Source organism: Montipora foliosa, chromosome 1, assembly GCF_036669935.1.
Source record: "Montipora foliosa isolate CH-2021 chromosome 1, ASM3666993v2, whole genome shotgun sequence".
NCBI lineage: Eukaryota > Metazoa > Cnidaria > Anthozoa > Scleractinia > Acroporidae > Montipora > Montipora foliosa.
Genome location: NC_090869.1, coordinates 4107110 through 4119835, shown reverse-complemented (window position 1 = coordinate 4119835; position 12726 = coordinate 4107110). Strand labels below are relative to the sequence as shown.

Below are 12726 nucleotides of genomic sequence, written 5' to 3'. Positions count from 1 at the left end.
ATATTTTACAAAAGCAATACAGGACGTTTTCCGTGTTTACATTGCGTCATCTAAACACCCGGGGGAGTTGGGAGAATTCTCGACAGTTGTGCAATTCCTTGACTGCGTCTCGGGTTTGCATAAATGTCTCGAATTATCCCAACTCCCCCAAGCGTTTAGATGACGCAATATAAACACGGAAAACGTCCTCTATTGCTTAAACATCACACCTAACTGACTGAGAACAGTTTATTGCAGATTGTTTTTTTCAGTGAAACGTACAGCCTGTGGAGCGCCTGGCAACGCTTTTTTCTTAGACTGACATATTTTATCTTTTAATGTACAAGGCGACGGTGCCCCCAGTTTACCCCCCTCTTTCCATGAGTGCTCCGTTTTAAGGGTATTTAAAGCTACTTAGGCTACACTGAGCTAAGCTTAGGCTACACTGAGCTAAGCTTCATATCCCTTTATACAGGACCTTTAGTGGTCAACGCACATTTGCCTATAGAGCAGTTTCTCTATGGAACTCCTTTGACGAAGGTTTACAATCTTCCACCTCAGTCAAGGCCTTCAAGTGTTCTCTGAAAACCAGCATGCTTAATGAAAGAGACAATTTGTTGATGATTAGGCGTTAATTCGTAGATATGTAGATATTAGTATATTTTATTGTTTTTGGACTGATATTAGTATTAGTATTCATATTGTAAATAGTTACTGAAAAGCCTGGCAAGGAGTAATTATTAAAGTCATCAAGTCATCAAAGAAGTCGAAACAAGGACATGAGATCCGGGGATCGAACTCAAGACCTCTTGCACCAAGGCCAGGCCAGGCTTTCCCTCCCACTGAGCTTGAGGCGCCTGTGGTTTTTATTTTGTGGAAGCACTGACCAGTTAATGCTCGTACCTTGTTGCATTTCTTGAAGGTTTATGCGAGTGTCCTACGTCAGAGGCATACTTTGTGTGAGAATCAAAACTTGTTCTTCACATTTGCATCTTGTGTATGTGTGTTGTAACAATTTATGCCCATTAAGTGTTCTCCAAAAATAATCATTTACATAACGTTTTTGATATTTTTTGTTCATTCCTCTCCCCTTGTCCATAAAAAGTGTTACTGCTTAAAGGCGCTGTTAAACTGTGCAATTTTTCGTACAACTTGTCTTGTAAAGCCATTGCGAAACAAGTTGCACGAAACATTGCGCAATGTAACATACCTTGCAACGGGGTAAAAACGATGCAGAAAGTAAAACTGAGTTCTACTTTCCGCAACGGCTCTTGTAACGTTGCAAAGACATTTTCAAGCTTTGCGCAGCGTAGTATCTGTCCTGCAACTTGTGTCACAACGGTTTGCAGCACCAGCAAAAGAAATTCATGTGATCATCGAAAACGAGACAAGTTGCAAGAAACGTTACTCAGTGTAACACCCGTCAAGTAATGTGTTTTGCAGTGTTAGAACTTTCCTCGAAACAAAATTGCAAGGAAAGTTGCTAGGAATATTGTACTGTGTAACAGCGCCAAAGGTTGCAGATCCATCTTTGACACACTCTTCCAACCTCTGATTAGTAAATGTAATCATTTTACAAGACTATGTTAAAAGAGCAGCTGCTATCTTTTGAGAACCCAACTGAACAACTTTTGAACTATTCACTAGAACATATTTTTGGTGTTAAAGTTTGGAATTCACCAGGTTTCTGTGGTAAACAATTATAAAAACTAATCTCAATATAAAACCAGTGATTTCTCCTCTTTAACATTTCCACTGTTTTACACTGAACTAGTGGCTCGCTTTGCTTTTTGTTGTGTGATGTCTGTAATTTTTAGCACTTGGTTGTTAGTTTTTTTCGAATACGTATCTAGTAGCCCAATAAGTTTTTACCTTTTAGCTAATCAAATTCCATATTTACATGTATCTTGATTTTTTTTGTCAGTCAATGTTTTACTTCTGTAAAGGCTTTCGCTTTTTAATTAATTTCTGGATGTTAGTATATTTTTCTTTGTAATTAATAGTATTAGTAAAATTGTTGTACTTGTTTTTGTTTACAATAGATACTGTACAACCAGAAGCAAGTTGTGCTAATGTTGTGCCAACAGCTGGCAGAAGCAGCACGCACAGTCATCGTGAGTATGGTAGTTTATTCAGTGATGAAAATCACTGAAAGTAGGTGTCTGGAACTTGCTTAAGATGAATGTGTTATACCCCCAGTAAGGTTAAAAAGTATGTAAAGAGTGGAGGAATTCCATGAAGACTTATTGAGATAGAGGTAGATTTTTGGGAGCGGATAGTTGGCCTGTTGTTACAATTGTGTTCTGAAGAAGTTGTATCTTGTGTTGAAAAGTAAGATCAAGTTTAGAAACCTGTCCTATGTGCCTCAGCCTCATATTTATGAGACGAGAGCACTTATTAATTAGAGTAATAACATAAGTACAATACAAGTATAAGTTTTGGGTTGCGCAAGCGCGTGTTCGGAACAGAAAACTGTAATCTTGAGTACGCTATTACGTCTGGTCTTATCCTCATTGCTATTAATTTATGAAACGTTACTTCCACCAGTAAAAAAAATATAGAATCGAGGAGGTCTCTGAAAATGTTGGCTAATTTAGTCAAATGAAAAAGAAAATGGCACTAGCAGGGCTCGAAATTAACGAAAAAATCCGGTCGCATTTTGCGATAAGATACGAAAATTTAGTCGCAATTTCGCAAATTTTAGTCGCAAAATGGCCGCGCTACATTGTGTTGTAAGCGGTTTAGCAAAAATATGAGCCGGCAATACTTGTGTGTAAAGAAACCGCTGAATATGGCGAATGATCGAAGGAATGCAGCTGTGCACATAACGTCGCGCTATCTTCAGAGAAAATTCACGGCGAGAAACAAAATAATTTTGCATTTATTAATTTATTTTAGCAAAAGTAGCGGCGAAGTGGCAACCTCTAAGGGACCGTTCATTTTTTATGGGGTAGGGGGGGCTGGTGGAATTTGGAGGAGTGTAATTTGAAAATTAAATGACCCCCCCCCCCCAATTTCCTTTTTTTTTCCCCGCCCCCCCCCCCCCCCCCCATCATCATAGTAATTTTTGGGAAGGCCCCCCCCCCCCCACCCTTGAATAAAAAATACATATGGTGTTAATAGTTACTGCAGCATTAAAATTTTGTTTTGTTACTTTCACACAATTTATTGAAAGAAACCTGAAAGCTAGAAAGCTGCTTTTAACAAATCACTCAAAAGAATGAAAAGTCAATTTCTGCTCTTCTTGTTACAGCTCGTCCTGAGCGTGTTGTAGCTGGCCGCTCGTCTGCGTATTCCTCATCTGAGGCGATAAAAGCAAGAACGACATCATTTGAGTCGTCTTCAGAGTCAGGGGCATCACTCTTGTAGTCATCATCAGTTTCCTCTCCCTCACTGCTTTCATGACTGCTGTTTAGTTGACCTGATTCATTCCTGCCTCCCACTTCGGCTTGTCCAGTTCTGAGAGTATTCATTCGCAAGAAGTGTCCCATAATTGTCTTCACTTTGTCATTCTTGTTGCTCTTCTGATGCTGTTTTAATAGCCCATGATGTTTTAAGTATTTGTTCAATTCTGGAACACGGAGCTTTTTTAGCTTGGTGGCATCTTCACACAAATTAACCCAATGATAATCTTCATAGGACTTTTTTCCTATGCCTCCCTACTTTCCCTTGCCCTTTCCTCCAGTCTCTTCTTTTTTTTGAACTCCATGACCTCAAGATGCTGGAGATAGTCAACCACAAACTTTGGTTGTACAATGAATTTGTCTCCAAATCTCACACCAAGATGCGAAAGGATGGTGAAAGCGACGAGTCCTTTAAAAAGCGATTCACTGCTGAACGATCCAGGCAGTTTGATCTTTTGATGTCAGAGGAGGCCGCTTTTCAAAGGGCAGATGGTTGCTCGGAGAGGTTAGGAGAACTGCTACAACCAGAGTACCAGTTAAGACCAAGTGATGGACGGAGACTGAACTACGTTATAAAAGAACACAAAGAAGCTGTTGAGAAACTGAAAGGGCTGTTAAAAATTCTCAGTGATCATGACTCCATGCTCTTCCAGGCGAATGGCATTACCCTGAAGCATGACAAGAAATTCCTCCATGACTTCAATGTGGAGCACATCGCTAGGATTGAAGCAAAGCTGCTAAATGTTTCAGGGGAATTAGAAAACCTCGAAAAAAGAAGGAGACCTTCGACCAGATATTCAAGGGCCTCACAGGAGCAGAAAACGCAAACGGTTTGAAAACGTGTATCATGTCTGCGTTGCAAATCCCCTTGCAAAAGAGCTTCCCAGTTGTCCTCTTTATCCTCCCTCCCTGACAATCCCGGAAGCATGCATAAACGTTGAAGATGTAGCAGCAGTGTTGCTAACACGGGATGCAGCATTCATCGCTCACCTACTGCAATCAAACTACTTCAGCAACGCGGTAGTAAGCAGGCTGATTACCAACCTTAAGCCAGAAGTAAGAAACAGGATGTATTGTTTCCTGCATCCTGAAGATTATAGCTCAAACGTCGGAAACACGAACAAAGATGAAGAAGAAAACGACGAACAAGAGGAAGAAGGGGAAGACAACGAAGAAGAACAGGAGGAAGAAGAAGAGGAAGATAGCGACGACGAGATCAAAGAGAACGTCGAAAATGATGCATTGGACACCTTGTAGTAGTTTCATGCCCCTCCCATTAAATTTCTCAGAAAAAGCCTTGGTAACGAGGTCAGTTCCAATTACAGGACTCAAATTATTGGTCTTTGTTTAATATGCGCTTGACAACAACATTTTTATGAATGAAAAGAAAGTTGTTACTATTCAAGACTGTTATTATGGTACGTTCACTGTTATTATAAAATATATAAAAAGCTGTTGAGAACTTTTCTGGAATATCCTGGAAATGTTTTAGTATATTTGTTATAAATAAAAGAGGTCAATTTTTTCCTCAATTTGTAAAATCTCTTATCCTATTTTTAATCCAATTTTTTTTTAGTGGCCCCCCCCCTTTCTCATAAAAAATGAACGGTCCCTAACCCTTTTGTTTCGAAAGAGCGAAGGTGACAACAAGTCGCAAATTGGCGACTTCTCCAGATATTTTAGTCGCAAAGGGAAAAATTTAGTCGCAAATGCGACTGTATTGGTCGCAATTTCGAGCCCTGGACTAGGTGTGCCTTTCTCATTGCATAGATTTGTTTTCTTTATATAGTTCCTTGTAGCATTACGTTTGCTAATGCAAGGACCTGGCATCCCTAATTCTTGTTCATTTTACTCGGATCATTTTAAAATGGAACTGCCCTACTAAAGATGTAACCGATTATTTTCACAGCGAACAGATCTTCGGTCCCACCATTTTTTCCGTCGTTGTTTGTTTCAGAGATCGCAGATTGTGAATCAGACATCAGATTCTTTGCCGAGCGTCACGATCCAGACACAAGAAATTGGCTGTTTGATGATTTCAACAAGTGGTTCAGTGATCCTGGTGAGTCCAGAGCTTATGTTCTCCTGGGTGATGCAGGAGTCGGCAAGAGTGTGATTGCTGGAGCCCTGGCGCAGCGCATGAGGAAAGCTGGACATTTAGGTGCTGCCTACTTTTGTCATTATAACGATGACACAAGAAATGATCCCAGGTGTCTCCTTGGAACTGTGGCGAGTCAACTCTGTAAATGTAATAATCACTACAATAATACAGTGGGTGGGATAGATAATGTAATCACGATGTTACACAATGATAAATTAGGAGTTCAGGAACTTTTTACAAAACTTTTAGAAGAACCACTAGCTAAGTGCACGCATTCAGAAGAACGTAAATTAGTTATTATTGACGCCCTAGATGAAACAGAGTACGAGTCCAGGAAAAATTTCCTTTGCCTTATAACTAAACGTTTCCTGCGTCTTCCACAATGGCTTATGTTCTTTATCACCAGTCGGCCTGAAGGCAAAATGCGAAGAAGATTGGAGGAGTACAAACACTGTGTTAGCTGTGTTAGGATTTGTGCAGGCGATAGAAAACAGAATGATATTTATCAGCAACATGAGGGAGATATACGGCGATTTTTTGAGAACGGTGTCGATTTTTCGCTTCTCCGATTCACCGTGGAAGAGATCTCAAAGTCTTGCAATGGATTGTTCTTGCATGCATTTTGCCTCAGGAAGAAACTCAACGATCTCGCAAAAACAGAGAAGATGGATTACACGCTAAGTGACCTTCTTGTCGACGACTGTGAAAATTTCTTTGAGGAAAATTTTGAACGAGTGTTTAGTAGAGTAGGTAAAGATCTCTACGAGAAGTTGATTGGTTGTGTCTTAGCTGCTCCATCTCCACTTCCTGTCTCGTTTATTCCCTTTGTTCTGCAACAGGAAGCATCAAGTCTTGATAAGCAGGAAGTAATTGATGCCGTTATGCAATTTGCTTTGAATCAAACTGCTAATGATACAGTCACATTTCTACACAAACGGATTCCAACTTGGTTAAAGAAAAATCCAAGGAAGAGAGACTACGATTGTTCTGACCTGTTGATAGACAAGAAAAAGGCAGAAGAGTACCTAGCAAGAATTTTTGAGGAAATACTCTCTGGTATAGTCACCGAACCTTCACCAGCATTATCATGCATAAATGAGAATTTGCAGGACTACGCTTTTCGCTTTGCCATTCGATTTTTGTGTAAGCATGGTAACCAGGAATCAGTAGGAATTGTTTTTAGGTGTTTGACGAATTTCCATTTCTTGGAGAAAAGAATCGAAAGTGGGAAAATTGGTATCTACCACCTGCTAGAAGATTTGAGGGATGCTTCATGCTGTTCCACATTCAAGGATTTAGGCAAGAAGAATATTCTCCATGAGATATCCAGCAATGCTCATGTTCTTTTGGAATGCCCTCATCTTTTAATGTTCTGTCTTCCAATTGGATCAAAAATCTTACAAGAAACCGATGTAATTCCCAACCTGTCGGGTCCGAAGTTGGAGTGGAGTACTTTTGACGTGGAAAGCACTGATTGCCTTTTAGACTTCAACGTTTTTGCGACAGCTCTTGATCAAAGAACGGTAGCTGTCTCGAACGGTCGCTCCATTGCGTTTGTTGATGCATCTCGTTTAACGATAATGAGTGGTCCTTTTGAGGTTAGCCAAAAGACAATTGAAGAAATCAAGCATTTGGAGTTCTCTCCTGACGGTAAGTGGGTGTTTTTCGGTAGACTGGACAAATGGTTTTCGGTTGAGCGTAAAAGTGTCGAAGACTTTTCGCAGTTCTCTGGAAATGAAGTCATGTATGAGTGGAGCACTCACACTCTTGATGATCAGTACATTGTCGTTAAAACGATTGACACTTTCTTGGTGCCTTGTGAGTGTGTAGTAAAACTATTGGCTCTTTGGGCCTCGCTGGAAATTGACCTTGATCGAGGTGAAATGACCCACTCTCCATACATTGCTCTGTTCTCACTTATTTCTCGTATTTTTCATGAACTATTGCTAGAATACCGTCACGCACAAGAGTTCAATCAGACTGTGGAGCTTTTTCTTGAACGGTTAGTCCCCTGTCATCACGGTAAGCCTTTTTGTAAAAAACTAGAAGAATTACTACGGTCAATTCATGATTTATCCTTGACAGCAGTTCGTCGAGTGATTGTTGAACTTTATCTTTATATATTTGATTTCCAGATTTGGAATATAAACACTGGAAGACCTTTGTTGTACGATGTCTTTTCGCTCAGTGTTCCGTTAAACGAATTCACTTATTTTTGGCACGTTATTCATGGGAAACCGGGGAAGGGACTTGACGGCATCATCACTAAAGCCTCCTCAATCAGTAACATAGCTGTGGCATGTGCTGTTCACGCTGGTACCCTTTCTAAGAGGCTCCCGAAGGACCTGCGCAAGATAAAACACCTAGAGGAGCAGTGGGATATTAGGCGAAAGGTGGCATGGCTAGCGAGGATGGTTTTGGCGTTCTCTCGAAAGAACTTTCATCTTTTTGGGGAAAAAGAGTTTTGCGTGAGTTTTATTTGCGTTTCACCACGCAAGAAATGGCTCCTCGTGAGCTACCCTAACGAACCCAACCTTTTATACGTGTACTCTTTATCCAAAGGAAATAAAGAACCGCATTTTCTTGATGCTAACTTTATCCGGAGAGAACTTGGTGACCGATTTGTTTACTTTACGTTTACGAATGATGACGGCTATTTTATATATAGCACTTCATCAGGGTCACTACACGCTTTATGTCTCCAAACAGGTACAATTTTGAAAGGCATTTCGGGAAAAACCCTTTTTTCCGCCACTGATGAAAGTCAATTTTGTTATTTGTTTCAAAGTACAGTAGGCGAAAGAAAAGAAATTATTTTGACCGACCTTTTGAGTCCTTTGGCATTTTTGGCAGCGAAGTTTGTCCTCAAAGTCCATCCAAGTGAACCTTTGTCGCTTTGTTCTCCACATTACCACTCGCTTATGAGCATTTTGCCTTTTACTCACGAAACCATATCATTTTTATTGCGGTGTTTACTGGATGATTACCGTAAACAGATGCTTGATAATTTTGTGCTGTCTCCTGACGGAAAGTTAATTGCGATTCACAGAGGGAATAACATAGAATTGATTCGTTCTCAGATGGTATTTCGCAAGACAGAGGTTTTTACGGTCTACGAACAACAATCTTCGTTCACGGCTACACTTACATTTTCAGCTGACTCTAAGTTGCTCCTTTTTTGTGTCCAGGATGGAGCTCGAGTGAGCGATCCACATTTCCACGAGTGGGATGTTGAGAAAGGTGAGCTTGTCTCATTCAAATTTCCTGTGTTATGTCCACCAATGGTTGAATGCTGTTGCCTTTCGTCCGACAAAGCAAGGTTAATCTTATGCGGTGACAATAAAGTTGAGATTTGGAAGTACGGCAACGGCCCTTGCTGTTTACTGGAAAGCGCCAGAGTCAGTTCTTCGTACAGCATATTTAATTTCAGTCAGTGCACCCTTTCGGTGGAGAATAATTTGCTTGCTTGCAGTATTGAGAACATTGTTGTTCTCTTCAGTCTTCGGGATCATGCAAAAACTTTTCTAGCCAAAGGAATTCTTCGCGGTCATCTGGCAAGAATTGTGTTTTGCAAGTTTTTGAAAGTAAATCGTTATCTCATAACTTACGACATTAATGGGTTGGTGTTTTTGTGGGATCTGACGAGAACAAAAGCTGTCGCATTTGCAAAGATAACACAAGACCAGGAAAGCATCGTGAGTCTGCTTGTGTCGCCCAAGGAGGACAAAGCAGTGTGTTTGTTATCCTCAAGTCGAATTTGCGTCATTGAACTCTGCAGATTGGAAGAAGAGCCCCTTTCGAAACCAATGGAAGACACAGTGAGTTTATCCGAGATAAGTGGACAAACTGTACGGGAATTGATATCAAAATCTGAGATTTCACCTGAAACCTCTCGTGATGAGGATTTAAGCTTATCACAGTGGAAAGAGGATATGTACTATGTTTATGATGATGATGATGATGATGATGATGATGATGATAATGATGATGATGATGGTGATGACGATGATGATGATAAAGTTGACAAATATGATTGAACAGTTACCACTTCTGAAGTAAATGAGAGTCCTCCATTTATGAAATAACATTTCTTCACGACTTTTCCACGAGTCTCCAAAGTCACGGCGCATTGCAATTTTCGTCATTTTTGCCAGTCAATCATCTTTATTTTTACATGTCAGTTTTCACATATTTGGTATTTTTGTTTTCAGCGATTTACACCACACTGGAGTTCCTAAGTTTATTTCTTGCAATCCTCAGTTCGTATTGTGTCTGATGCAAGGCGACAATCATTTTTTCTTTCCTTTTCCGTCGGCTAAATGAAATTGCAAAGTCAAACATTTTTGTAGGAGTAAGGTTTTCCACTACTGTCTTCAGATGAATTGAATTTCAAAAGATTCCTCAAAAGATTGAAATTTTGTGCTTCCTCGTGCAATGGAGTCACCTGCTTGTGGAGAACAAAATATTAAAGGCAAACAGTTTGTCAATGGGAAATTAAGTCATGAACAGAACTTTACAGTCACTAAATGCCAAAGACAAACAACTATATTCGTCATCACCCGTGGACTTGAACTCTGTGACATCACCCGTAGTCGGGATTAAAATTGCATGATAACTATAATTGCACTGAAAAAAGTAAGAATTGGCACGTTAACCCGATGTTTCAGTGGCAATCAAACAAACAAAACAAGGGCAGCTTTATGAAGTAAAAAAGAAAGGTCTCTAATAATTATAATTACGCAAAAAATAAAATGATCATTGATCTGCTAGGATTTTCCATCCTTCTGGTCAAGAAAGGGGAGGCACGAGTTGATGGGAACCCCAAAAACGTCGCAACCAGCAAAATTCAGCTGGAATTTTTGATCTCGTTGCTGTCCGACCTTTCTCCACAAAGGGAGTGTTAGCAATCTTAAGAATTGTTTCATGGTCGTAAATGACGGTTTGAATTTTATCACTTACGATTTTGCGCATGTTAAGTACGTGTTTGATGCATTGAATTGGTCTCACCGAGAATGCGATTGGCTTTCATTCCGGACAGCCACGTGCATGTCACGTGATTTCATGCGAATCTAACTCTTGCCTCTCTTGCTGAATCCTCCTGCAGGTCATTGCATTCAAAACCATTCCAAAACAAGTTCAGTTACATTTTTGAGTATCAGTTTTCAGAATTTCGTAATTTTTGCATTTAAGTAAGTTCATATAGAAGAAAGAGTTATCACCGCCTAAGAAAAAGAATTGTAGAAAATGGGTAGGTTTTGTAGAATGTGTTAGATTTATAGTATTATGAATAAGAAGTTATTTTAATACTATTCCCGGTATGCGGATGGTTTTGTTGTATTTGCTATCTCATTTCCAAGTATTCGTAAACAAAGAGACACATCTCGGACTTCCCGCTTACAAGTCAAGCTATTGCTTGGGAGAATAGATACTTCAGGCTGAGACTGAAACTATGTTCAAATACCTTTTCAGACCGTAGAAAAATTGAAACGTTGGATGAAACTGTTACAAACTATTTTAGATGTTTAATAAGTGGCGCTGTTTTCAGCCGAGTTTGGGGTACAACCATAACCAAGTTAGTCAAAGCACACGCAGAAAATCAAATGACCCGTGCTTTACATACAGCCAGTACTAGCGCGTAGTGCAGGAAAACCCTGCGTGTTGAGTTACAGGTTTTTCTGAAAAAGTGGTGCAGGATAACTGATCACCAAGGGCTGATTTTCACTAGCATATAATCACAGGCAGTATCTTCAAACTGCGAATAGTCGCGAACCTTGTTACCTTTTTTAGTGAGATCTTCGTAAGATTGATGACGGGTCATTAGCATCGCATTTACGGCAAACATCAGGCTAAAACTAGAGATTAACAAAAAAATCAAGAATCTTGTTTCGTTTAATCTCATTTCTTGCCTCTTATCTGCAGATATCGAGCAACTTCTCAATAGAGAAAGACTACTAAGGATCGGACAAGAAAATTTTCTAGCTTTCATTGAAGAAAAAAAAAAACAGCAGCCTAGCTGCCGTTTCCCGTTTCACGTAAACGCAATGCTAACTGTCTTTTTATGTCTGCCAATGTAGGCCTGTGTGTAAGGCGAAAGCAGCGGGGAGCTCGAGATTTATGTGAACGGCAAACGGTACACGGCAGGATACTACTTGTCATGAAAGAATGATAATTATCTCATTTTCACAGGTCGTCCTCTCAGGAGAACTGAGTTACTGGATATCATATGACAACAAGAAAGAAATGAACTACAATCAAACAAGTTTCTTTGATTTCTGGCAAAACTCTTCAACGTTTTCAGTGCCTGACGTTTCCCGTTTTCCGGAAAAGCGATGTTGCCGGAATCTCTCTAGTTAATCGATTGCCAATCATTATTAGCCACTCTCCATGGCAATTAGATTTTGCTAGGAAGTATATATATATACTTGTATTTACTAAGGTTACACAAGGGATAAATGCATGGCCCTTTAGTTGTATTAAGCATGTTAAAATAAAATTTTGAAAGCAGAAGTTTTACAGGACCTGATTGGTGTTAGTTTACATTTGATAGCCAGCGCAAATCCCTAGAGTAATTGGCCCCGCAGGCCAAAACCCGAGGAGGGAACCTAGAAGTTCCCGCGTAAAAAGGGTAAATGTATAAATATTATTGGTAGGTAAAAAATTTTCGCGCGAACGTCCTTAAAAGACTTTTACACGATTTCTGCAGAGCCTCTCTTGCTCGCCCTCTGGTGGTATTGTAGTTTCCTAACTACAATGACCTGACTCTCACAAACGACTGTGAAAGCAATATACAAATTGATATCTGCCTTGACAAACAGTTTCTTATTGCATTTTTCACATATGCATGTCATGTCACACTCATGAATACGACACCTTATACAACCGTTAAATAAAAGGGTCAATTCAACATCATTAGTGAGCTTTAGCAACAACAACAGCGACGGCAACGAGAACGTCACAAATTTGCATATTCAGTGAGCAAAAGCAATAGATCGTTTTCACTGTCACGCAATAAAAAAATAAATCGAAAACCATCCAGTGGAAAAAGGCAAGAATTCGTGATGTTGTAGAAGATAAATGAAGAAGACACTTCTCCAAGTTTTAGGTCCGTGCGTTTCCCCAAACTTCAGATATTCGTCGAAATGTTTCGCAGAAATTTACAGAGCCCAGTATGAAAACGCCATGTTGGTGCACATCTGTGGTGCACCAATATGGCGGCCGGAAAATAGTGTCAACATCTGTTAC

General features: G+C 39.9%; 1 protein-coding gene across 11 annotated transcripts in view; it reads left to right on the top strand.

Annotated features, from left to right (window-relative positions):
• The window catches only part of LOC137999357 (uncharacterized), a 194280-nt gene extending 181890 nt beyond the window's left edge, over positions 1-12390 (top strand). For 5 of the 11 annotated variants that reach the window (XM_068845514.1, XM_068845433.1, XM_068845749.1 and 2 more), the window contains one exon: positions 5341-12390. In XM_068845514.1, the coding sequence (XP_068701615.1) occupies positions 5341-9521 (4181 nt within the window). In that variant the 3' untranslated portion in view covers positions 9522-12390. Of the gene's footprint in view, positions 1-2021; positions 2094-5340 lie in introns of all 11 variants that reach the window. The other 6 variants (XM_068845278.1, XM_068845192.1, XM_068845225.1 and 3 more) reach the window with 4 other exon arrangements.
• Positions 12391-12726: the final 336 nt, after the last annotated feature.